Source organism: Copidosoma floridanum, unplaced genomic scaffold (genome assembly GCF_036245765.1).
Source record: "Copidosoma floridanum isolate Cflo_tuat_1 unplaced genomic scaffold, Cflo_Japanese_pri ptg000030l, whole genome shotgun sequence".
Lineage (NCBI taxonomy): Eukaryota > Metazoa > Arthropoda > Insecta > Hymenoptera > Encyrtidae > Copidosoma > Copidosoma floridanum.
This window is the reverse complement of record NW_028321907.1, coordinates 12,402,706-12,428,896: the sequence shown is the minus strand read 5'-3', so window position 1 is coordinate 12,428,896 and position 26,191 is coordinate 12,402,706. Positions and strand designations below refer to the sequence as shown.

The 26,191-nt window shown below is 36.6% G+C and overlaps 1 protein-coding gene across 4 annotated transcripts in view; it reads left to right on the top strand.

Annotated features, from left to right (window-relative positions):
* Btk29A (tyrosine-protein kinase Btk29A) overlaps positions 1–26,191 on the top strand; it is a 144,516-nt gene that overhangs the window by 39,629 nt on the left and 78,696 nt on the right. For all 4 annotated transcript variants that reach the window (XM_089597106.1, XM_089597105.1, XM_089597104.1 and 1 more), the window contains one exon: positions 6,587–7,009. In XM_089597106.1, the coding sequence (XP_089453232.1) occupies positions 6,587–7,009 (423 nt within the window). The remainder of the gene's footprint in view (positions 1–6,586; positions 7,010–26,191) is intronic.

Here is a 26,191-nt window from a genome sequence, read left to right as displayed (position 1 = left end):
ATCATGCATAAAAATTATTGTTAATGTATGAAAGAGAATCATTTTATTTAAAATTTATTAAAAATTTTGTTTTTTTCCTTTTTTTAGGTGATAAGTATCGTGATGTCGTATTATGTTGTGAAATTCCAAATTTATTCACCAAAATGAAAATTTTGCTGCAATGATTACTAAGTATTTACCTGCAGTATGATTTTACTGTAATTGCGTAAGGTAATAAATAAACTGAGTTACATGTAAATAAAATTAATAAATATATATTTATGCAGTATTATTTTTACAGTTTTTAAAATAAATTTTATCTGTCATGTTTAGAACAATAGTAAGTACTTTTAATATTTTACCTATTGTCGTTGCTTATTTTAATTCTTACACAAAAATTTAATTCTTTTTATTGTAATTTCGTTTCAAATTTGATGATAACACACTTCATGTAACGATTGTCACTAATCACAATGACAACTGGTAAACTACGAAAGAAATGGCTTTGTGTACAATAACACTAGAACTTTAGGAAATTATATTTTTTGAGTAATGAGTGTAGCAACAGTATACATAATTATAAAAATTTTAATGTTTTTATGTAGCTATAAATATGTTGAAATATATATATATATATGTATATATATATCACCTACTATTGAAAGTTAGTTTCCACCATGTGCTAATTTTTCGTCATTGGGACTTATTATTTTTTTGTATCAATATAATATATGTACAATGAAAAAAGTATTTGATGAAAATGCAATACCTAAATAAAGAAAATCATCTACTTTTCCCCGAATCTGCTTTTTTTTTAAAGCCAATGTTCAAGTCGTCATTGTAAAGCAAATACTGACCTTCGATTTTGCTCACTTATATATAAACAAACAAATAAATGTATACGTATGAATTTTTTTCTGTATTTTTAATTTAGAAGACATGAGAAGAAGAATTATTAAGAATTTTAATATAATTTTGTGAACTCAGTAATTCAATATAGAGACCAGCTGCAATGTCACATTGTATGAATAGTAATTTGCTCCAAATGTTAAATATGTCAATATGTAGATACTTTTAACATACCTATTGTTCTACATGTCACTTTTATTAGTGAAAAATTGACGAATGTTAATTATCAGAATTTAATTCCGTGTATGGAATATGGTAGGATTTAGGATTTACCCCCTCTAAAATATTCTGCAAATGTAATGCTCTTCATTTCAAGTACTCTTAAAAAGTATGATGTTCCATAATACGTAAAGTTAGGCGTGATGTACACTGCTGATAAAAATCAGCTGATTTTTCATGCCAAATTGTCGGCTGATTTTCTAAAATTCAGTTTTTATTTGTTTCTGAATTTAAATTCTTAATTTTATCACCGAGAAAAATTGGATACTGATAGTGTGGCAGGAAAGTCAGACAAAAAGGCACACAAGACCATGTTGCCCTGTTCGACAACTAAAGCTTATGCAGTTTTACATGAATATATTTATAGTGGCTCGTTGGTGTGTTTTGTATGGCTTGCCTGTCAAAAACACTGTACCCCTGCCACACTCTGGAGGCCTTTGAGTTCGCTTACGTGCATAATATTTTGTAAACCTTTCATTACCAGTATAAGAGGCAGTTTTCGCCCCTGCAACAGCGGTGGCCAAGAGCATACAGTTTACCCCACCTTTTTTCATGTGTACTTAGACGTTGATACGTAGGGAGACAGTTTTTCCGCGGCCAAACTTTCCATCCTCTTATCAAGTGGTGCCTCGCTTTCTTGCACGTGTACATATAATACATGTATATTTGCACCCCGTATTTTTTTCCTCAGTGTCTCTCCCTCTTACTTTTGCATTTATATACAAAGTAACTTGTACACAAAGACCCAGGGGTGGAAGGACTCGTCGTTATGAAGCTTTAGTCCAGGGTCTCAGAGCGAGTGCATCAGGCCTTTTATACTTTTATGCTCTTATTGCGAGTTATTGCAACCGAAGGGCCGAATCGAACGGGAAAATTCGCGGCATCGCAGAATTTAACGAGGTACTATAATCGAGTTTCAAATTAAAACTTTGGTGAGCAATATTTGCGTGCGTGAATCGGAAATCACGAGAGCTCTAATTGTTGTTGTTGATGTTGTTAACGATAAACGGATTTTCGAGCTGCTGATGTGTTAATACCAATGTTTCGGGAAAAGCTGGCTAAGTCGGTGATGTGCGTACGGAGAAATCAATATTAATTCATCGAGCCTGTTCCAGCATCATTGAAAACAGAGCACAAAATCATACATTTGTGTGTTATTGCCGTTTGTATAATACTTCACCGAACACGTCTCACGCACGTGTCGCTCTTCTCTGCTCATACATACATGTATGTGAGAGCAAGGCTGCTCATCTCGGTCGCGTTTTATGGCTTGTTATCGTCGCCAACGTACACCGTTGGAGTTTATACGAGTGGTCGTATTTGGGATTAAAATTAATGGATTCTCGCGTGTCTACGTTCGCCGAGTGAGGCTTATTTTCAATGGTATATTCCACGAGAGTGCTTCTATCTTCAGATTTTTCCATCGATGGCTTTCGCGTTCGGATTGTCGAGAGAAATGTATCGAATGAAAATAAGGATTAGAGTCCCGCTAACTGTTATTTTTTAATCATTATTATTTTCATGGTAATTTTCACTGTCTTTTAAGTGATCGATAAATTATATTTGTAGCCTTGGTATTAAAGATCGCAAGTCATTTTTCATTTTGGTAATTGAAAACACACGTGCGTCAGAAAGTTGAATACGAAAACAGATGACTTGTGATAACATGTCACTAAGTAAATTGGTAAAAAGGCAGTTTTGGTAAAATCAATCATAACAATGGCGTAAAATGATAATTGTCTCTCTTCAAACTGTTACTGAGAGTACGTGCATATGCTTCTGATCCTACGGTTTCTCAGATTGATTGATGTAAAATATAAAAAAAAAAAAACATTATCCTACCTACTAAGAAAAAAGTTTTTGTCGCAACAACTATTTATTGCTTCTCTCGCTACAGTGGGTTTAAATGTTAATAGGTCAGCCCGGAGTAATCACCAATAACCCAACACCCAATCATCTAATGGTCTCACTCAAATTAACCCATCATCATGTGACACGTAAAATACGTGTGAAACGAAAAATCACTCGACAATAAAACTCTGGCTCTGAGAAATAAACCCACATATAGCTGGTAAAATAACTTCGACGAAACTTGAACCATCAATGGGACACCAGCAATTTCTCTCTCGAATCCTCGCGGGAATCAGATATTCCTGGTGCAAAAAAGTCACCCCGGGAATCCCACAAGAAGCAAGCCGCGAATAGTTCAAATAAACATAACTCGACTCGAGGGGATCAAATCACCCGGGGTGAAAAATCTTCGGCTCCGAGTTAGCCGGCCTCTGCGAACTGCGTGATTACACTTCCATCCTTCCTCCCCATCAACCCCGGACCCCGTACGAGTTCAATAACAGAGTATTGTAGCCGCGGATAGCACGCCGAGAGCTCTGTTTGTATCCTGATATCCAAAAGCCGCAAACTTCCGGGGAGGCGCTCGCAAATTCGATCGAATTACGAAAGTTCGGCGCGAGAGGGTGATATTTGCCCCGAGCCGCGCGGAGGGAGATTGATGCAATATTGGAAGGGAGCGAAGCCAAACAAACAGCAACGGGGCAGTGGGGTTCGATTAAAAATCAATGGCTCAGCGTCAATCAGCCTCGAGACGCGGGGAGATCGATCCCCCACAGCGGCCTGGGGTTTAAGTTGCCATCCGAGGGCTTAGCGGGAAGGACGTGTAATCGGCTGGCCTGGGCATGTGTGTGTGTGGGGGAGGGGGGGGGTGACAGTTGGCTGACGAGTTTGGATTAATTGATGGGGGGAGAAGTTTCTCGGGTCGGAGAAAAAGGGGTGGGAAAATGTCGCCGAGGGAGTGGATTTCGTTGGAGTTCTCAGGTGACCGTATACATATATGGGTGTTTGGGGAAAGAAGTTTGGCTGGGCCGAGCTGGAAGCGGAAAATGTTTTTACCGTCGAGCGAGTGATTTTCGCACTTTTTGCTGGAATGGGTCGAGCAAATCGGGGACATGGGACCCGAAAGGTGTTTAAGAACTTCCTGGTTACCAAAGTTTTTTTATTAAACGTGGAATTTTTATTGAAGATACTTTGCTTGTAGTTTTACTGTGAAAATGTAGTAAAAAAAGTAGTAATTTCAACGTTATACTGAACTTTTATCGCTACACCAAGCACCGTATATATACATTTTCATGGGGCGGAAAAATCGATGGTATTATATGCATTTCCAAGGCTGATGCGGCTTATAATTATTCGAAGGATGCGATCAATACGCAGAGCAAGAGAATCTACCGGATGCGCGAGACATCGGTGCATCCGGCTATACATTAGTATGAACTCGCACGCGATGTACCGTTGGAAGAGACGCATTTTTTCCTATATGCTCATTACTTCAATGGCAATATTGGAAATGACGATTAAGTGCTTGAGATTTTTTGCTACGAAAATTACACGTTGCATGGCTATTGCAGTAATATACGCTTGTAAATAGCTATCAGTGTGAGAGCAGTTGTAAGAGCTGCCAAGCGTGTAGTGATCGAGCCATTTTCGTTCAACGTGTCATTAGTTGAATCATTCACTTTGATACTTTATTTTTTTCAATTGGTATATTTATAGATGATATGCAGTTTCCGAACGATTAGAAAATAATATTTTTAACACTTGTTATTTTGAAGTTGCGTGTGCATTAGTTAAATCAATTTTTTTTTCTTATTCGTAATATGAAGCATCAGTTTTAGTTAAAAGCATTGAACCTATTAAAGTACTTGTGCCAAGGTTTATTAAAAAATTTACAAATAGAGTACATAATTAGTTATTTAAAACGTGGAAGTTATACGCACTTTTGGTTTAAATCAATTTGTTGTAAGTTAAGTGAAGAACTTGATAATCGTATCCCATATCTTGTCGTGACGAGGCAGTTAATCTAATTTTAAGTGAGGAAATTTCTGCCTTTTGTTAACAGTCTAGAGTATCATGTAATTGGATGAACTCCTTTACTACACTTACACTTTTTCTTACTTCAGAAAAATGTACAGCAGCTTTCAGCTTCTCATGTTTACTAAATTTAGTTTAATGCAATCATCGATATGTCTCATTAACACGAATTGATGGGCAAGTATCCCTGAATTTAACATTTCATTTTTATTTTCGCAATTATTGTTGTTAGTAAGCCTGTAGTTATAATCATCAAAATATTTGAGATAGCTATACTGCATCACAGAACCGACGAAAAATATTTAAAAACTTCAACAAAATATGCATAAAGTTGAGAGCTACCTCATCTACATATCATAATAATATGTAGGTTTGCAAGTATGGACTCTTACTTTAGTATTAGAGGATGATCTTGCGATGTACGTACAAAAGTATTGTCATTATTTATTTAAACAATCGTAAGAAATTTTCTGCAGTTATAGTGGAAATATATATATATATATATAAATATATATATACTTTCAAATTAGTTGTCCGTAAGGTACCATGTTAAAATACTTCAATTTAAAGTTGACTACCTACAAAATGGTATACCGAATATCCATAACACTTGAACCACTTGCTTTTGGGAGTATTTTCATGTTACGGCCATCTCAAAGTTTCAACAAAAAAATTATAATCCACGCAAAGTTAATGAGAGGCTCCGTATCGATCGAGAGGTTTTCCCAATAATTTTGTCGTCGCTGATTGTATTTTTTTTTGTCCAAATTTTAAAAAGGAAAACGATCTCGATACGTGCATCGAATATCGCAATTCATTCGTCCGTCAAAAGCAAAACGTATAACGAATGCAATTGTGCTCGAATACACGTATTTGGATATAGATATATTTCATTTCGAAGCCCCATTCATGCGTTTAGTGGCAATACCTGTGCTACATTTATGAAAGAATTCAAACGAGTCGTATCGAAAAAAAAAAAAAAAAAAAAAAAATTCACGACCCGGAACACGTATCAGCACGAATAGTAGATGAAAAGAATTTATAAAAGCAAAACGCGAAATGCATGGAAACGCATATTATAAAAAATAAATCATCGCTTTAATACATTCAGGCACCATTGAGATGAAAAATGTGTACTCTCGGCGTTATTAAAAATCAAGAGCGCAATCATTGACCCTCGTACGACCGCGAACGTACCACCAATTCACCCAAAACTCCCATTACTCATTTAATAATCCTATAGAGCCCACCTCCAAAACCATTACACACTCACGTATGCGCGTGCGAAGGCTCACCTCACTTGGAAAAGTCAAAATCCCTAGCTGCAAGTTACACTCCTCCCCGTCTCCTCTTTTGTCCCTCTCTAATATTCATTTGGCGCGGCTAAGCCCCGACGAGCCTTTTCAATTAGCCTAAAAGCCCGAGTTCCTTGCAAAACCTAGCTTGCAGCTCTGCAGTTCATAAGCTCCCCGTTGAAACAAAACAGCCTCGGTCCCGACGAAAGAAAAGAAAACGCAAAAAGTACCTCTTTCTCCCTGCCAACCCCTATTCGCGTCATGATCAATGAATAACGAGCATCGTCACGAAATTGCAGTGTGCAGCGAGAACCCGGGCCTGAGCGGGCGCTACCACACGGGCTACTGGAGCGGCAAACGGTGGTCCTGCTGTCGCGTGTCCAGCCGCTCGGCCGAGGGCTGTGACACCTGCAGCTTCTGGTCGCAGCCGAGCAACAACAGTACCACCACCACCACCACCACCACCGGGACTAGTATCATCAACAGCACGACGACAGCATCCTCGAAGCAACAGCAGCAGACGGCCAACACCGTGACGTGCGGTGCGGCGCCGAGCGTTGCCTCTTCGACGAACAGCAGCAGCGCCGAGAGGCAATCGTCCAACGCTTGCACCGCTGCGGCGTCTCCAGTGACGGCTGTGACCACCACAACCACCACGACGACGGGTTGCAACAACTCCGAGGCCAACAACAATCCTGTCGTCCAGTCGCGCTCCAACAACGGTGAGTGGGTTATTACGTTGTTTTAAAAGCCTTTTTTTTTTCTTTTTAAATGATTGGATCCAAGTATAGCATTTTTTTTAAAGTTTTTCCCTCATCTTATCTCCAGCTATTGTTGTGTGGGTTCATGATGGGGCCGTCTTTCTTATACACCAGTCTGGATTAGCAATCCACAAATAAACAGAGTAGCCTTTACGCGATTGATTGTTGAACTTGTTGAAATTCGCTAGTTAAACATTATAAAAATGCACACATGAAAAATTATAATGAATGTCAAGGTTGGATGGAAAATAAACGAGACCTTCTAGAGCGTGTAATTTTGCGACGTCATTCATGTAGAGGGAAGTTTTTATCATACTGAAACAAAAATAATGAAAAAAAAAAAAAATTGTTTACACGAAAATCGTGTTGAAGTAAACGTCAGTTGTCCGTCGAATGTCGGATGGAGATGTTTCAAAAGTGTGAGAAGTAAAAAATGGGGCTGCAGAACTGAAAAACGATGTGGGACCGGGTGGAAGAAGAATTTAAAGTGCGAGGTAGCCTAAAAAATATCAGTAACCAAAAGTAGATGTAAAACAAAAAATACACGTGCTACGGATGGAACAGCGAGTCGCTCGTGGAGCAATAGGTTTGTGGGATTGATTAATTATGGTACGATCAGGAAGCTTCAACAACTACTGTGATTTTTTTGACTGAAGAAAAATTTTTTCATACAAAAAACAACGGATAGTCAAATTAGAAGAGAGACAGGATGACGGGAAAAATCACCAAACACAGCCAACCCCCCTGAGTCGAGATAAAAGCCGAAGAATTCTCTCCAATCGTGCTCGCCATGCATTCGGTTAGCCGGAATCTCTACCGGAGAATTGGCGTCGTTCTGGGCACAAACGACCACGTACGGCAGTGGTAGCGCCTGTCAGCCTGCACGCAATTCTGCACGTACGCGCACAAAGCCATCGCCCCGCGAGAACATCTCTCTCCCCCCGCCATATGTCAGAGTCGAGATTTTTTTTTCCTCCCCGTGGGTCATGTCCATGCCTGGTTGGGCATTGAATATTATTTTGCACTCATGTACTGAAATTGCTATGGAAGCTTGTAAAATATTATCACCTTGCAAAAATTGAGTAGAAACAGGCAAGTGGGGTCAGACGAGTCATTCACGAGCGAATAAATTATCTATGCTTGAAATCTGACATTATCAATTTACAAGAACCAAATTTAAAAGAAATTTTATACCACAATGCATTGTTATACAGAAAATATATTTCTGTCACTAAATAGTATTTGAAATTATAGTTTTTCTATAATACCCTTTTTTTCGTTGTTTCAACTTCGTTAGATGAATTATCAACAATTGTGAAGTACACGTTTTTTTTTTTTTTTTTTTTTTTTCACATGATACCACAAAAATTATACATTTTTTAATTTTTTAAATCAGTCTTTGTTAGTACGTGAAAAAAGACACAAAACGTACGTCCAATTGTTTTGATAATCTACTCGATGGCGAACAAAATAAATTTTTTCTGAGCTGATTTTCACCATATTACAAAAGAGTCATACGAGAGCTTCTAAAGCACCTCTATACAATAAAAAATCAAAGAATTTTCAGACTGATTTTCGCTTTGTTCCATAAGCTCAATTTCACGGTAAAATTTTCCTGGAAGACGTACAGAACACACTGTATAAATAACAATGCACGAAACGCGGACCTAATCGCGTTCATCGGTGCGTTGTGCCCGAGGGGCTTGAGCAGTGCGTAATTACGAATGCAAGGCGTGCGGAGCTAAGTACGGTTGCCGGGGGGCACATGCGGTAATTGAAAATCGCTGTTTGGTTCATCGTCGCCGTTGCTGTTGCGCATGGAAGAGGAATACATTTTTCCGTTCCTTTGGGGTCGAGATTGCAAGAAGAACGGGATTTTCATTTCGCACAAACGTCGATTTAACTTTTAGTTAGATATAGTGACGAAATGGAAGTTATTTTTAATTAACAATGAGTTCGCGGTCTGGTTGACTAAACTAACATGGTAAAAGTCTAGCAAACGATTGTGTGTGTTGTCTTGCAGCAAATTTTTTTGCACTCAGCGTTTTAGGTTTCATTGTGAAATTATTTTATTTTTGTCTTTAAAAAAGTTCTAAGAAAAACTTTACGTCTTGTTTCGACCACCAACAATAGTATACTACAAAAAATTGTGTTGGTTATGCAAAAATCTTTTATTTTTCATGGTTATTACGGGAATTTTTTTCTCCAGCTTGATAATTTTGTGAAGGTAATTTTGAAGCTTTTGAGCATAAACTGCACTGAGCAAACTTAAATCGTTAAGCGCTCAAAAAGTATTTTTTATTTACTGAATTGTTATTACAAAATCTCACTAAGAGTCTCGCATTTTCTATTAAAGAATTTAATTCCTGTTGTGAGCTTTCTTGAATTAAAATACACAAGCATCAAAAAGTAAGCTTTTATACCATGCGATGTATATAATTAGACCCATTTGCCGAGTACAAACATCTCGTTGCACGTACACCTGCAATTAGATAATCAAATCTTGCTCTTAAAAATCTTCCGAGATGATTTCATGCTATAGCAGAAGAGAGTCAAGCGCTGGGAAAAAGGATGAAAAAACGCGACTCTCGTAAAAGCGACTCATCACTTAATAAAGAGAGCGTGCATATCTGCGCTACATCCGGAACGTGGGCATGGACGGGAAAAAAAATGTGCAGGATAATTTATCATTTAGCTAAAAAATGTACTACGCTCTCTAAATAAATAACAGCATACGACGTCCTAGTACGCGTGTCGGGGCGGAAGTAGAAATGTTAATAAATTTAATGTTGCTTGTTTGGACACTTTATTACGAGCGAGGAGCTTTGAGTTTTCCTTTGCGACTTGCAAACTCGTATAAATATTTTGTTTTTAAGGATAAGTTTGCTTATATAGGGAACTCATTGTTAGTATTTTCACTTCAACTATTCAGATATGTATGGTAAAATTGTAATTTCATTGGGAATCGTAGGATAATTTAAAGGGAAGTTAATTTATTACATTAATAGATAAGGAGTGGATTAAAGGGTTATTCTTTTTGACCATTTATTTCAATATTACAATTATTTTCCATGAATAAAACATGTTTTAAATAATCTAAAAATATCTCATAACTTGTATGATTGGCAGACTATTTAATGATTATTTGCATACTTATTTTTTATGAACATACATAACTTAAATTAAAACAAAAAATCACAATTACATGTATTTTTTTTTTTTTTTTTTTTTTTCATGAAAGCATTAAAGAATAATAAAAATAACTAATAACAACGACATGCCTTACATGTTGAATTCATTTTTTCGTATAATTTCAGCTAGTTTTTACTCTATATTTGTTTCCACAACGTTGTCCTTGAGCTTCAAAATGCAAAAACATTAATGTTATCATAAGAACAAAATGTTTGTTTATGGGACATACGTTTTTTATTTGTCAGTTAAGAAGAAAATAGGTACAAAAAGTACAGATGTCCTAAAATTGAACTGTTTTTTATTGATACTTATACCTTAAAGATACATTGAAAACTATCCAACGAATAAATTGTTTCAAAACATCAACTTTACTTTTTTTCAGAAAATTTTTTTTTTCTAGTATAAATAAATTAAAAATATAATATCTTTCTATAGCTGCAGGCTGAACTTTAAACGTAAATTTACACTGACTTATATGTATGCTTGTTTTCTGACAGCCACCATTTTCTACTATTCAATTTGTGGGTTCTTCATGTGATTTTTTATACTTTTACAGGTATTGTGTCATAAATTTATTTAACATTTTTTATTTTTTTTTATTTTTGCGAAAAACCAAAACCAAAAAGAACTACAAGTAGAGGAATTTTGCTACTTTATACGCTAATATTGTTATTTTAATTGTATCTTCTATTGGTTAACAAGTCATGACCAGAATGTAAAAGAAAATAGAAATCATAATTTAAATAGTTACCTATTTCTTATCACATCATTGGTATCCATTACAACTAGTTTTAAGTCCAAAAGAATTTACGTCGAAAAGTACTTGTAAATGAAGGTAACACCGAACTAGTACTTGTTGAATCATCCGCGTGAGTCTGCTCGTGCATTTTGAGATTTGACGTTGAAGCAAAACTCTTTGAACCCACTTCACAAGCGTAGGGCTTATCAACAGCGTGAATTTTCTCGTGCCTCGTAAGATTTGTTCGCCTACTAAAACTTTTCAAACAGATTTGGCAGCTGTGTGGATTATCTTTCTTGTGAGTTCCCTCGTGCCTTGTTAGATTACATTTGTCAGTAAAATTTTTTGAACAGATTTTGCAGATATAAGGCTTATCACCTACGTGAATCTGCTCGTGCCGCGTAAGACTTTCCTTTTGGGTGAATCTACTCAAACAAATTTTGCACCCATAGAGTTTATCACCCGAGTGTGTTCCTTCGTGAAGGGTAAGATGTTCCTTCCGGGTAAAACTTTGTGAGCACAATTTGCAATCGTAAGTTTTTTCACCCGTATGAGTCTGATCGTGCTTAGTGAGATCCGATTTTCGAACAAAAATCTTTGAACCCACTTCACAAGCGTAGGGTTTATTACCAGCGTGAATTTTCTCGTGCCTCGTAAGATTTTCCTTTACAGTAAAACTGCTTGAACAGTACTTGCATTTGTAGGGCTTGCAGCCAGTGTGAGTCCGTTCGTGCCTGGTGAGATCTGATTTTTGAATAAAACTTTTTAAACAAATTGTGCAGACGTGAGGTTTATCGCCCACGTGAATTTTTTCGTGCCTCGTAAGATTTTCCTTTTGAGAAAAACTGTTTGAACAGTACTTGCATTTGTAGGGCTTGCAGCCAGTGTGAGTCCGTTCGTGCCTGGTGAGATCTGATTTTTGAATAAAACTTTTTAAACAAATTTTGCAGACGTAAGGCTTATCACCCACGTAAATTTTTTTGTGCCTCGTAAGATTTTCTTTGTGGGTAAATGTTCTTAAACACGTTTCACACCTGTAGGGCTGTTCAACGGCGTTTTTTTCCTCCGGCCTCGTAAGATTATTTTTTCTCCAACTACAACTTTTCGAACTGTATGGCTTGTCTTTCGTGTGGATTCTCTCGTGCTTTGTGAGATCCGATTTTTTAGCAAAACTATGGGAACACAAATTGCACGCGTAGGGTCTGTCACCTGTATGAGTTCGCTCGTGCCTCGTAAATTCTGATTTATAAGTAAAACTTTTTGAACACACTTCGCAGCAATACGGTTTATCTTTCGCGCGAGTATGCTCGTGCATGATAAGATGGCTTTTTTCAACAAAAGCTTTGTAACATATTCTCTGATTGTGGGACTCATCATCTGCGTTGACACATCTGTACTTTTTGAAAGCTTCATCTATGCAAGAAGTTTCTCTGCACACATTGGAGGAATAATAACTGCAACCTTCGGCCATATTCGTGAGCAATATGCCATTAACACCAACTGCGATTTGATTGGCTAGGAAGTACCTTTGTCGGCGTTGTTGATGATGGCTTGTTATGTGAAAATGTTGTCGCTTTAATATGATGACGAAGGTGGTTTTGTTTTTTTTCTGCTAATCATAAAAAACAATTTTTATTATGTATGATTGTTTACAGTTATCGTAACAATTCGTTGTTATTCTATCAATGGAAGGATTAGGTCGAAAAGTATCTTTAGATTATTTATCAGTGCCCTTTAATTACTAGTGTGTCTGTTTGAGTATATCTATCATTTCGATTGATAAAAAAAACTATTTGATCCATTATAACTAGAAAACTTTCAGTTTTAAGATAGTTGCTCTTGATCTTTACACAAAACTAACAGATTGTCACAAGTTTTCGTGTCGTAAGTATGGTTAAGAACCTGACACGTAAAATTAGGAATAAGAGAGACACAGTCACTTACTAAGTTGCAAAAAAAGTAAGAATTAATGACAAACATACAAAGAAAGCAATAAAAAAATGTATAGGTGGGTACTTTTAGTTTCAGAGAAAAAAAAAAAAAAAAAAAGTAAAAGGCACAATCAAAAATGTACAAAGATAAGAATATAAAGAACGTGTCAAAAAAAAAAATATATGAATGCGTATGTATACGTATACATGTATATATATATACTCACATATATGTATAAAATATTTCTAATAATTAAAATATAAAAGTAAAAGTGGAGTATTAGGTAATGGAACTGATATACAAATATTCACAAGAGGACGGAAACTAAATATAGTTTTCGACAGAGCTACTGAGTGAGGAAAGCTGAAATACAGAATTGAGTAAATATTAAACGAAAATACAGAGGCTAATAAGCATAAAGAAATGAGGGCCATGAACAGAGATATAGCGAACTCTGACGCTAAAATAAAAGCATAGAGAGAAGAACAAATTTTAATATCAAAAAATAGTTGGACTTGGTATTATTTTAGTTACTGACGTAGAGATTCAGTTAGTGAGATTACAAGTCACAATAATTAATAGCCAGAAACTTGTGTGAACGAAATGACAAATATGGAAATAGTTGCACCAAAGAATAATATAAAAATCATATGTATGACAGAACAAAGAGCTAGAGAAAGAGATAAAAGTTCTCAGATAAAGAAACAAATTACCGATATTATGGATAATTCGAATAAAAATAGAAAATAAAAATGAGTGGAATAAATGCAGGAAAGGAATGTAGAAAAAAATAACAAAGGTGTTGATCGTTGCGTCTTCGTTGCAGAAGTATTAAAAAACACAGAATATAAAGACTGCTTTTGTTCAAAGTCAAGCAATTGATAAATCGCACGAAGGATCTAAGAATGGTCAGTTCTTAAGGACGAAAATGTACAGACTAAGTGAGAGTACAATTTTGTAGACAAATAGACAGAAAGACAAATATACAGAATTTCAAAAGTATTGATGATAAATAACGTTACAAATACAGTAAAGCAAACAAAATGTAGAGCTCATCGAAATTTCACGAAAGAAACATCGTGCCGAAATTGAAGGAGACTGAAACTATGAAAGATTTATAAATCTACACTTTGAGATTTAAACATAGATGCAAAGATGTACAGGCCGTGGACATGTAGTACATATATAATGAAAGAATATATAAAAAAAAGCGTGTGCACGAAAATACAAGTAAAAAGAAAAAATTTAAACACGCTCAAGTTCCAGCTCGTGGACTTAAATACGGAGGTTAAACCCTAGCGCTCCTGTTACTCGTATGGTCAAATATGAAAAATCATCGTGTAAACTAGTTGTCGAAGTTTTCCAGCTGCAATGGCCAGATGGCCACCTATACTCGAGTAGTAACTACAGTCATTGCTGCTTAATAACCTCAACGATTGGCTGATATGCTGTTACTTTACTGTCTTAATCAATATGTTAGTAGAAACAACAAATTTTTCATTACCAAAACAGAAACTTACCTTTAGTTTTTGTAGGTTTCTATCCTTGAAATTGAGTGGCTGTTGCGTTATGCTTTCAACATTTTCTGTAATATTAGGTGCTTTGTCGTATATTGCCTGATTTTAGAAGTTCACTTGGGAATGCTCTTCTCGCGATACTAAGGTTAAATAAACAAAAGTCTGAGTACTAAAAGTATGTAGACCTTTATCGAATATTATCACAAAGTTTTTGACACGGTGTCTTGAAAAAACTATTTTCTCTCGCAGACAAATGAGAAAGTGCAACTTTGCTTTGACTGTTAGAAGTTCTATATGCTACGGAATTCTAATGCCTTCTAGCGCGCGGGTATGCCATTTCCGAAGCCTCATATTTTTAGTGATAAGAGAGGTACGACTAATGGCATATTCATAAGTGCAGGCTTTGCTCGTAGACTCAAACTGTTTGGTTAATATTTCGTGGCAAAATTAATTGTTTCTGTCGAATGTAAATATTTATTACGATAAAGTGCCATGACCCCTTGGAGGTAGGAACCTATACATGATAAATGTAAATGATAACAATTTTTGGAAATCCTTTGTAACGATGTCTTATCTAAACTCACTCAACTTACAAATTTCTCTAAAACAATAGCCACATTTATTGTGATAAAAAGAAAGCAGTTCCGACAAATGCTTTGATCCCGACTTTGCAATAATTTTTCAAATACTTGAGAAATAACTAACAACTTGAAAAACAAAAATCCGATTTAATAAAAAATTTTCCACTCTGTACTAATGATATTTTTATTTTTACTGGACATGCCTAATACGTTTTAATATCTCATATACTTTTATCAGAACAAAAAGTTGGTACGACTATTCGAGGTCTAAAACTAATTTTAATGATAAAATAACTGTTCGATTAAACTCAAATTCAGAGTTTGACTTTGACTTGAGGAGCGAACCTAATGAGATTTACCTACAATTGAATAAGTTTTATTAATAATTATAAAATTTCCAGGCTTCAAAGAGTGCCTAGGTCTTTTTTTTCCTAACAATTTCTCATTATTTAACGATAACGATTCATCATTCCTATAGCATCAAACGTCGGCACCAATAACAATACATCACTGTTCTCCTAATCTACTTTCGAACTTGAAAAAACAAAAAAAAAACAAAAAAAAAAAAAAACTTTTTCTGTCCCTTCAAGTTCTGCTCCTTCGTCGAAGCTCTCAACCACTCCCATTCTTGCGTCTCAACAATTACCCACGCCTGCAAGGGAATATAATTAAAAGAACTCCCAACTTCGCCCTTAACACCAACGAAGCAGTCGTTAAGTGCTTCGCGAGCTGCGCTTAGAAGTTCTACGAACGGCTATGTAGCGTGAAAAAAAAGTTTAATCGGATAATTAATCCGGCTTATAAATTAAGCTTTTGAACTTTGGCCGGAACAACGCGGTTACATCAAGCGAATTGGGATCATCGAGTCACTTCGTTCCGCGGATCGCACCGAGACGACAATTGGGACTACTTTGCAGGCAAACTCCAATTGCGCGTTTTGAAACCAAATCTCGAGAAAAATCACGGCTCCGAAGAAACCGGAGAAACGGAGACAGCGGAGTGAAGCGACGAAAGACCCGCTGCGGTGCAAAAGCAACTCGGTCGAAACGAAGAAGGAAAAAAAGAGGGACACACATCCATGTGCATAAGCAATCGCTGCCTGCATGGGGAGAGGAGAAACTGCACACACACAATCTGCACAGGCTTTTTTATCTCTTTCTCTCTTTCTCGCTCCTCCTCCTTTTTCACACTCTCTCCTGTTTTTTAAGACTCGTGTTACCAGTGCACTCGCCGGCTCTGGATGCTCTCCTTCTCGCGAGGAGAGGAGCACGCCTTTTGCTCCGCTTCGATCGCACGCGAGCTCAGGATTGTATGCTCGGCGATGATACTGTGTAGCCTCTCAGTCGCGCGGGGTGTTGATTTGAGTTTGTACGCGCTGTATGTAGTCGCGTTGTATCAACGTGGACCTAAATAACGACAAGTGTGCTTCGCTGCCGTACGTGCGGGGTGTAGGGCGCTAATTGTATATTCAAGCGTCGAGTGTGGGTCGTCGAGAGGAAGAAGGCGCGGAGAATAGGAAGAGAAGGGGGAGGAGGGAGGAATGAGAGATGAGCTCTCTGCTGGCCTCGTCCGTTAAATGGACCCTCGGGATGAAGGACCGACTGCCGGATGGACGCGATATGAAGCTCTTCGGCTGCCGATGGTCGCTCAGGAATTTCCCGCTGAACCTGCCCGCAGGTACTTTGCTTGTTGTCCGAGTGCGGTTTATTTGCCCGAATGCGAGTGCCCTTTTGTCGAGGTGGTTCCTCTCTTTTTGCCATTTATTATGCTTGCACGATGACCTTCGGCTCGAGAGCTCCGTTATACATTACGCGCATTATGTTGTGTGCGTGTATCTTTTTTTTTCCTTTTTTTTTGCACAGGGCGCTGAACTCTGGTAAAAAGTATGACGCGACAAAAAATGCGTGGTACGCGAATAACGGATAATATGCGGAAGAAAAAAAACGAGTCGTGAACAGCGAGAAGCGCGACTAAGCGGCGTTATTTATTAGTGTCTGGGCCGATGGTTCTTGTTGCCGATTATTTTCTGATACCAAATTTTCGCGAAAGGATAAATTAATCGTTACAGCTACTCCACGCTTGCCACTTGCAACAACGAAGGAATAAAGAAAATGAAAGGACGAGCGATGCTAAGAGAGAGATAACACAATCCGGGGCGCACGTGAAGCAGATGGCGTCGCTTTCTGGCTGTCACAAGAGTTACGAAATAAGCTTGTAAACAAGCAGTTGTCACCCGTGGGTGCTTTTTTTTCTCTTTCTCCCTCTCTCTCTTCTCGTTGCGCTTTTGTCTCCTATTTCGTCAAGTTCTTTATGTACTGTGGATTTGTGTGTCGTGGTTTCGAAAACGCTGACCATGCTTTAGGGTTTGAGAGTCACTTTTGTTGAACGATATAACATGAAACGATTTACTTCACTTAAGTGTTAAAACGTGTGGGACGAAATCTTTATAATACTGTAAAGATGTTTGAACTTGTCAAATATACTAGGTCTTGCTGTTTCTATCTCTGGGGCGATGAGTCGAGGTGGTGATGCTTGAAAAATTTCAGCCTTGTGAACGATTTGTTAAATTGACTTAGAAAAAATCCAAACCTAAAGTATGCATGTGATGATTGCGTTGAATATTTCATTTTCAAACAAATTTGTTTACATTATATGTGAGACAACTATACATTTCTTATAAACTGTATACTTTCGAAAATTAAGGGAAAATCATTAGTTATAAATGAAAAAAAATCCGAGTTGTGATGTAGAGATTAGCGGAAATACGTTGTATACCTACACATACATCATATACACGTGCAGTGTAAGAAAGTCGTGCGTGAGAAATCAAGGCCAGTGCATCTTCGGGCACGGTCTACTTAGCCCATTGTGCACAAGGCCGTCGTTATTTATCTCTCCGTTACACCTTTCTGGACGCCTGGTCTTTTATTTATTTATTTTTTTATTTTTACTGGTACACCGTGTACTTGAAAACATCGTTACCCTTCGATTCACAATAAGCCATGCTTGATTTAATATTGTGAGCACACGGCGAGCTTATCTCGACAAGTTAGTGTTGAATACTAAAGAGTATAGATTTAATCGATAATCCAAAATAAAAGCAAACTGGGTCTGAAGTTTATTTATTTTTTATTGAATTGTGTATGAATACAAAAAATACAAATGTGGAAAAAGGGAGACTTTTTGATCTGTTTTTTCGCAGTAGAAACTGCCATGACATAGACAGACAGTCTCTATATCACTGCAAGTAAATATTTTAACATGGCTTGTTTGCAGCTCTAAGGCTAACTTATTAAACGAATGAACCGAAAACTAGCCACCGGAGTCCAAAATAAAATTTGAATCTGTACACGTGTAAATAAAAAACGCATCAAAAAAGACGACCCTCACCAAGAGCCATTGCATATTCCACATCTCAAGTTCCAAGCGAGAAGAGCAGCTCGTCTAAAAAAAAAAAAAAAAAGAGGACGATCAAAGGCGTCGCATTTTGCGAGATCCCCGAAGAAGCGAAAAAGAGTAGAAGACGCCGAAGAGCTCCCCTGGGAGCGAGCTGCGCGAAAGGATGAAAGGAAGCAGACCTGCGTGGCCTTACACCTCCCTCTAGTGCATTCCATCTCGAATTTCACGCCCACTCGACTCTATCTTGGTTCTCTGAAGAAGAAGAAAAAAAAAGAATAATAATAATAATAATAACACTAATGGGTGTGTACACGTGGGTGCAACACACATCCGCACGCCAAAAGTTTTCCCTCGATGCGGCGAAAGCGAGTCCGCATGAATAATTACCTCATCGCTCTGTTTTCCCGTACTCGCTTATCCCCCAGAGACCCGCCATTCATGCACCCTGTGGCTCCCTGGAAAAGGAAAAAAGGGCAAAACATGGGATCGACTGACAAAAAGATAGTCCACAGCAGAGATAGGATACGTCCGCGAGCTGGCGTCGAATGGCGCGCAGACGTGTAGGCAGCGGTGGCTCCTCGAAAATCCAGGTCAATGTGGGCACCCGCGGCCGAGTAGTCAAGAGCCCCTGTGTGTGCATATATATATATATACATATATATATACGTATGTATACGCGCATCGCTGAAAATGAGATACAAAAAAGGACTGGGGTGGGAGAGAATTTCATACGGCGGAAAGAATTTGCCAAGCGTATACGTGCAGTGTTGGTGTGTGGATGCTCTCGCACGGACGCTCTGCAAGCTCCGAGAGGCGAAGGACGACGTGGGCATTGATGCTAGTGTGCGAGGCAAGGGCTGACGACGCCGGAGCAAGCGCAGAAAGCTCCTCCACCTCCGCCCATTGGACCTCTTTTCTCATATCTCTGTTTGTGACATGTGTGTGTGTGTGTGTGTGTGTGTGTGTGCGCGACTCCGCTTTTCTTTATATGCTCTTGTGTACTGTACCGAGCTTTTATCCTCTCTCCTCTGATGTATCACCGCAAAGCCACTCTTTATTCTCTCGATTCTTCTCCCTTTCCGAGAGTATGGCAAAGGATGATGCCTTTTTTGGCGCGTTTTTTCTCTGGGGGTGGTTGGGATGATAGCTGATATTTCCGAGGAATCCCGAAATCTTGCAATCCTCCCCCTCCCCCTTCACTGATGAGAGTTTCAAACGAATTTACCTTTGCATATCGACTGAACAAGCTAATTTTAGGGTTTAAATTTTACGTGTGAATAGTAATGGGCAGTCGATAGTTGTACGAATGTGTTGCTGAGTTTTTTTGGATGCTTTTCGATTTGGCGTTTATGCGTGAATGGTTATACGGATAATGCATGTATATTATTCCTTTATAGGAGTCTGTGGGACTTTGGAAAAACAATTTTTAAGGCACTGCTCACAGAAATCGAAATTTCCATCTCCTTTATTCCTAAATACGTAAAAACAAATTAAGTTTTTGTTAGAGTGAGCCAAAAAAACAATTTATAAACTTCCTAATTTTATCATTATATTTATAAAAAGATTTTTTATAAAGTGCATAATATACATCATTAACAACACGTTAGTCAACTCTTACACATTCATAAAGACCTGTGGAAAATGAAAAGCCTTGTTTTGAAAATTTTATTTTCAAGTGTCGGTGAATTCCAAGTGGATATATTTTTAAGGCAATATCTGTCAAATAACTGAACCGAAATAAGTAACACACTTGAAAACACATACGTCTCCTATCACTCAGTTACGTCTTACGAAGCTCTTCTTTTTATTCATCTTACTTCCAGTCAGACAAAGTCTCAAAAACCCATTCTCCCTTCCACGAAACGAGATAAATCCCACCTTGATAAAGTAGTTATTTTTCGCTGCATTTCTTTCACTCCGAGTAATCATTGTATAACCGCGCAGTATCCTGTTACTCGGCTCAGAATAACCTTTTTTCCGGATCTCGATACCTCAACTACCTTTTGTTCTCTTGAATTTTACTCTGCTTCATCCGTACAGAAATTGATGTGTACGTAATCTTTCCATTTTCATTACCTTCTTCATCCTCCTCTATGCTATTGATTTCATATTACGTTGTATTACCATTGTTATTGCTTTTATTATAGAACAGCTTTTATTTTGCTCTGATGCTTCTACTTGGCGTCTTCATATCCATAGCAATCCTTAGTTGTGAATTTCAAGATATCAGTATGATATATGGTAAGACAATGTATTGTTCCGAAGATCTAAAATGGATAAATAGAGTTCATAATAAGTGCAGAATATTTTTGTCTTCATCTCAAAATTTTTTACGTAAATAAGAAAGCATTTTGGAAGAATTTTTGCCGAATGATAATTATACGATGCACACAATAAATTTTAGTTAATTCTGTTACTTGAGGTCTGCTTTACTTACATAGTCGCAAAAATGTGGAAAAAAAATAATAAACAATAATGTAAGTTATTTCACATCTATCAAAGAAAATTCAAAAAAATTTGTCTTGATTAGACTATGTCTTGTTTATGGAACCATAGAAACATGCAGGGATGAATCAGGCAATAAAATTAATCTATAAAATATGACTTGAAAGTTAAATCAACTGTCTATTCATTTCATCGTTTATTTATTATTAAAACATTACCATCAAAAACATTTTCCTTTCGAGCAATCGATTACAAACAAACAAGTAGAAACATCCAAGTACAGTAAGACTCGGCAACACCAGAGAACAGGATCCATCAGACCAAACAACAATTTGATCACAAAGCAGCTATAGAGAGAAATCAAGTTTGCTGCCAAGACGACCCCACAAGTCCAAAGGGGTACCGAAGAGGCAATGGCACAACCAGACGAAAAGAAAGAGAGAGAGAGAGAGAAGGAGGAGGAAGTCGATGGAACAGGAAAATCAAAGACCAGAGTTTGAGCTGATGTTACCGGGACTGTCAACAAAGGCTACAACAAAACCCATGTAGAGGTGAGATCCGTACAATGTGTACCACTTCTACTCCAGAGACAAGTTGTATTGCGCTTGTGTATAAATGTTGTATTGGGCTCAATGTGCGGCTTCTGCGTGTATGCGACGAAGGGATGTTTGTTTTGCAAAGAAGAAAAAATCTTTTTCTGAAAAAAAAAAAAAAAAAAAATGTATACTGAACCAAAGCTAAATACTAGGTTCTACTGGAGGACCGGTTTGCCCGGGTAAAAGCTCAATTGCTATTTGCTCTAACACCCTTTTCCTGGAATCCGAGAAATTCTATTTGGTCTGCTTTTTCGGAGAAAGCCACTCTGATTTTCGGGGAAAAGGAAAGAAAAAGAGGAGGTTCGCTTTTTGATGTGTATTTTTCGATGCTGAAAATCAAAAGTCAATTCAATCAAAACGGATATCTACTTAATTATATGATTTTAATCTCCATCAAACATCACATGCGTTGAACAGATGGAGAAATGAAGGCTGACGGTTCCGAAAAGAGAATTATATTCGCAAGCGTGGCACAAAGGCTTACTCGTTCGCTTCTCGTAATTATTTTACTTTGAAGCCTTTGCTTCATCACTATCGTAGAGATATACTAAATTAATAAATTATCAACGCAAGTGAGTCTAAAACCTTGGCCATACACTTTTTTTCAGTAGCTATGCGTTTGCAAATTTTGGTCAGCATCTTACAACATAAAGTAAATAGTGAGATTTTAAGAATAATGCTAAGTAATATCTCGATCCCTGTGAATGTTAGAAAAATTAAAATAATAAAGTAATAACAGTTGACGGTAAAAATATGTAATCACATTTGAAAATGATCTAATTACAGTCATCATACAATAAAAAAAATATAATTTTAATACAATTAAGCCACACATATTTATCTATTTATCCCATCTTCCTGCATACTCTTACGTACGATAGCATTAAATTTTAAAACGATACAATATCATTTTAGAATTCACTCCATAAACGTTAGCATTAAATAAAAGTGAAATCGTTAAAAAAATGTTTTTCTTATCAATAAATATAATAAATAGTAGTAATAAAGATATTATTAATAATAATATTTTTTTAAAGCAATAATTCATTTATGTTAACTAATTGACCATTGTACATACACAAAGGGTATTGGGGATGTCTGTAAAGTACAGCTGTCCTGTGATAGCCAAAATACAAATTAATTTAAGTTTAATTGATTTTATGATTGACACTTCTGATCTGACACGCATGTATTCTGGTGTAGTATTTATAGAACCCAAATATAATTTGTTTTAACATTTCACTGTAGCATACGAGGGCCATGTAGAAGTACTGCTGAGTAATAATCTATAAAATAGTTCCATTTACTCATCAAAAAATTATTTCTCAAAATGAATTGTATTCTATTTTTCTTCAGAAACAATACGTGTTCGATATTCAGTCAGCTTTGGAGCTTCGGAGAGTAAACTAGATCAATTAAAAAGTCGCATGAAATCATATCAAAAGTTAAAAGTTTACTGCTGATGAACGTTTATAGCTAGAAATATTCCTAAAAATAAGACAACAGTACTGGCACATTTAATTACATTGTTTGACATAAAATGGTAGCACATGTAAGTGCGCAATAAATTAATTTATTTTTCTCTAATAAATTAGCTTTTTTTTTAGCTCAAAAATCATAACAAAATGGTGTTTGTGAAATTACCACCAAGAAAAAAGTCAAACAACTTCAAGTTTTCATTCATTAAGCTATTTTACTTTGTTAATCGCATATTGGGGCTCACAACAGTGAGATTTAAGGAAATATCTACTGAAAACGATACGTTTAAACGTTGGTCATTCAGTTACTCATACATTGGGAACGCGTATAATATTTTTTTACTTGCATCACTTACTATCCTACAATACTTGCAACTAAAATATTTTCTATCTTTCTTATGCTTCATTAAAAGATCTCACTTTATTCTTTATGCATCAATTAGTGATACACTCATTTTTGCTGGAGCTAGTTTTATTTTGGTTCAAAATATTGTTGAACAAAAAACAGCCATAAACATTTTAAATAAAATTTTCACGGTAAAAGAAATGCTCAGATATTTGATAAACGATGGAAATAATTATAAATCCTTATCAAAGGAAATGAAAAAATATTCTTTTCTTATTCTAACATGTGTGGTTTACGTTCTTCATACATCCGTTGTTATCTTTACGTGGTCATATACAGATTTCTCGATACTTCTAGCAAGTAGAAGAATTTCTCCTATTATACTTGATTCGATAATCATGCAATACGCATTCGTTGCTATTTTCTTAAAATCATCGTTTAAAACAGTCAATTATAATTTTAGTAAACTTTTCAACAACTCGTCTACCGTAGAAATAATTTATTCATCTCATCCTAATACTCCCGAAAAATGGTTGACCACATCAATTTTACGTGAAATACATATGCTTTTGATTAAAATATCGTACAAAATACGTAATTTTTACTCGGTATCGATATTGTTGTTCATTGCGGCGTACACTTCATCGTATCTGATGAGTTATGGTATTTTCATAGAGGAAGGTTTTACCCTACCAATCTCTAACTTTTATGCCTTTTTTATTGTTTTAACAACATGTAAGGATATATTTATGTTTGCACTATTGATCAAATCGGCTAACTCCGTGATTGCAGAGGTAACACACTAGTGTCTTAATTTGCACCAACCATTATAAAGTGTATAATGATCAAAACTTTTTAAACCATCTAGAATAAGAAGATTAGCTTGGCGTTGATTGATCACATGATATACAACGACTTGAATAACGATTGTGTGAAAAACAAAAATATGTTACATCAAGTAAGTGTTTGAAACTAATTATTTTTGGTTACAAATGATTTTATGAGAACTATATATATTTTCAGTTATTATTATTTTCACGCCAATGTACGAGCACAGATGTACAATTCAAAGCTTTGAATATTTTTTCAATTTATGAGGCTATAATTTTATGTGTAAGTAATTTTTCGTATTATATTATAGTAGAATATTACCGAATATTATTACGTAAAGTAACAAGCAAGTTTACTGATATCTGAGTTAAAATTACTAAAAAAAGAGCTTTTGTGTGTCTTAATTTATAATACATAACGGTATAACAATACACAAAATTATCACAACAAAGAACTAAAGTACGAAGTTTGTGTAACACATAAGCTTCTTTTAATGCCACTACACGTTTGTTTGTTGAACGGCTATTAGTTAGAAAATATCATTTTAGTTTCACAGATTTTTTTTTCAAAGTATATACACTGACACTGACAGTCTGTCGAGAGAAAAATACTCTGCTGTTACGTTGTACCTCTGCTATTCATTTTTTATCACAATATTGTCAGGCTACTTGAATATCTCAAGCTTAGTTTAACTATTCTTTTTGTTAACTGAAACAGTTCAATAAAACTTTACTTACGGTTTTGTTTTTTTTTCATGAAAATATGCAGTGCCTTGTGTAACCGCTGTGCTAGAAAATTATTAAAAATTATGTCATTGAAAATGAACTAAAAATTGCACTGAATTTTTTTTCAGGTGATAAGTGCAGTTATATCGTTCTCCATACTAAAAATCTCATTCATTGAACTTAGTTAATTTGTGGCTAGTATATACATTTCACAGAGTATTGCGTGTCGATTACCAGTGTGTTGTCACGTGTGATAATGTCCAGTAACTAGTGTCTTACTTGATAAGATTCAAAAATATATACATTTCTGTTGTAGTAAAATAAAAATATAATCCTCGAAATAAAAAACTACTTATTGTTCATGTCATTTTTACCTTTATTAACTTTTTAAAGTTTGTGACACTTGGTATACGATGTTCAACTCTTTTGACTGTAGTTACTTTGCGCACTAGTACGCAAAACTTCGTTTTGCACACGTTACTAAAACGAAGTACTTTAAACACTTTGTGCAAGCACGAGAAGTTGAACTTTACTGTGGTACACACAACTGGTGCAGCTGAAAAACCACCTCATTGCGTAATTTACTGTTTTGTATGCTTCAATGCCAAACTGAAGTTCTTCAGAATCAAAATGGCTATTCATAAAAAGTAATGCCAACACAAACCTCGTATTCCCCTTGGATCGCATCGATTGGTACGTCTGCAAGCGAAATTAATGAACCTACAGATTTGAGTAATTAATCACGTATCCACGCCCATCAGCTGTCATCCCCCAGCATCGAGGTATGGATTGTTTCAATAAATTGATCCCCCCCCCCTTTCTTTCCCGATGGAAATAAATCGCGGTCTATAAAGTATTCTGCGCCAACTAGCGAAAAAACTCCAAGTGAAATTCACCTCCTACGGGCTCCGTCACCTCTTTTCTCACGCGCGCGTGCAGGGTACGTACACCCCCTCCCTACTACTAAAAGCCCTCTCTCGAGCTGAAATTAAGCAACGTCATCTTAACAAACCTCTTCCTTATTACCATCGTCCTTTTGAGACCATTATAGTGGGGAAAAAAAAACGACACTAAAAACCGCAACGCAAGAGCCTCCGCTAAAAGTTATACACCCGCCTGAAAGTACGGCGAGGGGGTTATTACTCTTCCGCGCTGTATTACATATAGCCAACGGACCCGCCCTCCTCGGCTACGCGGCCATTCGTCACTGTCATTTTTGGTCTTCTGTATCACTGTACCATGTATAAATCTCGGCGCGAGCGAGTCCCCTTAAACTCGATCGACGCTCTTTCCACCCCCGCGCATTTACTCTTCTCCCATTGTTTCACACGTGATGGGAAACGTCACGTGTTAGGGAAGAGT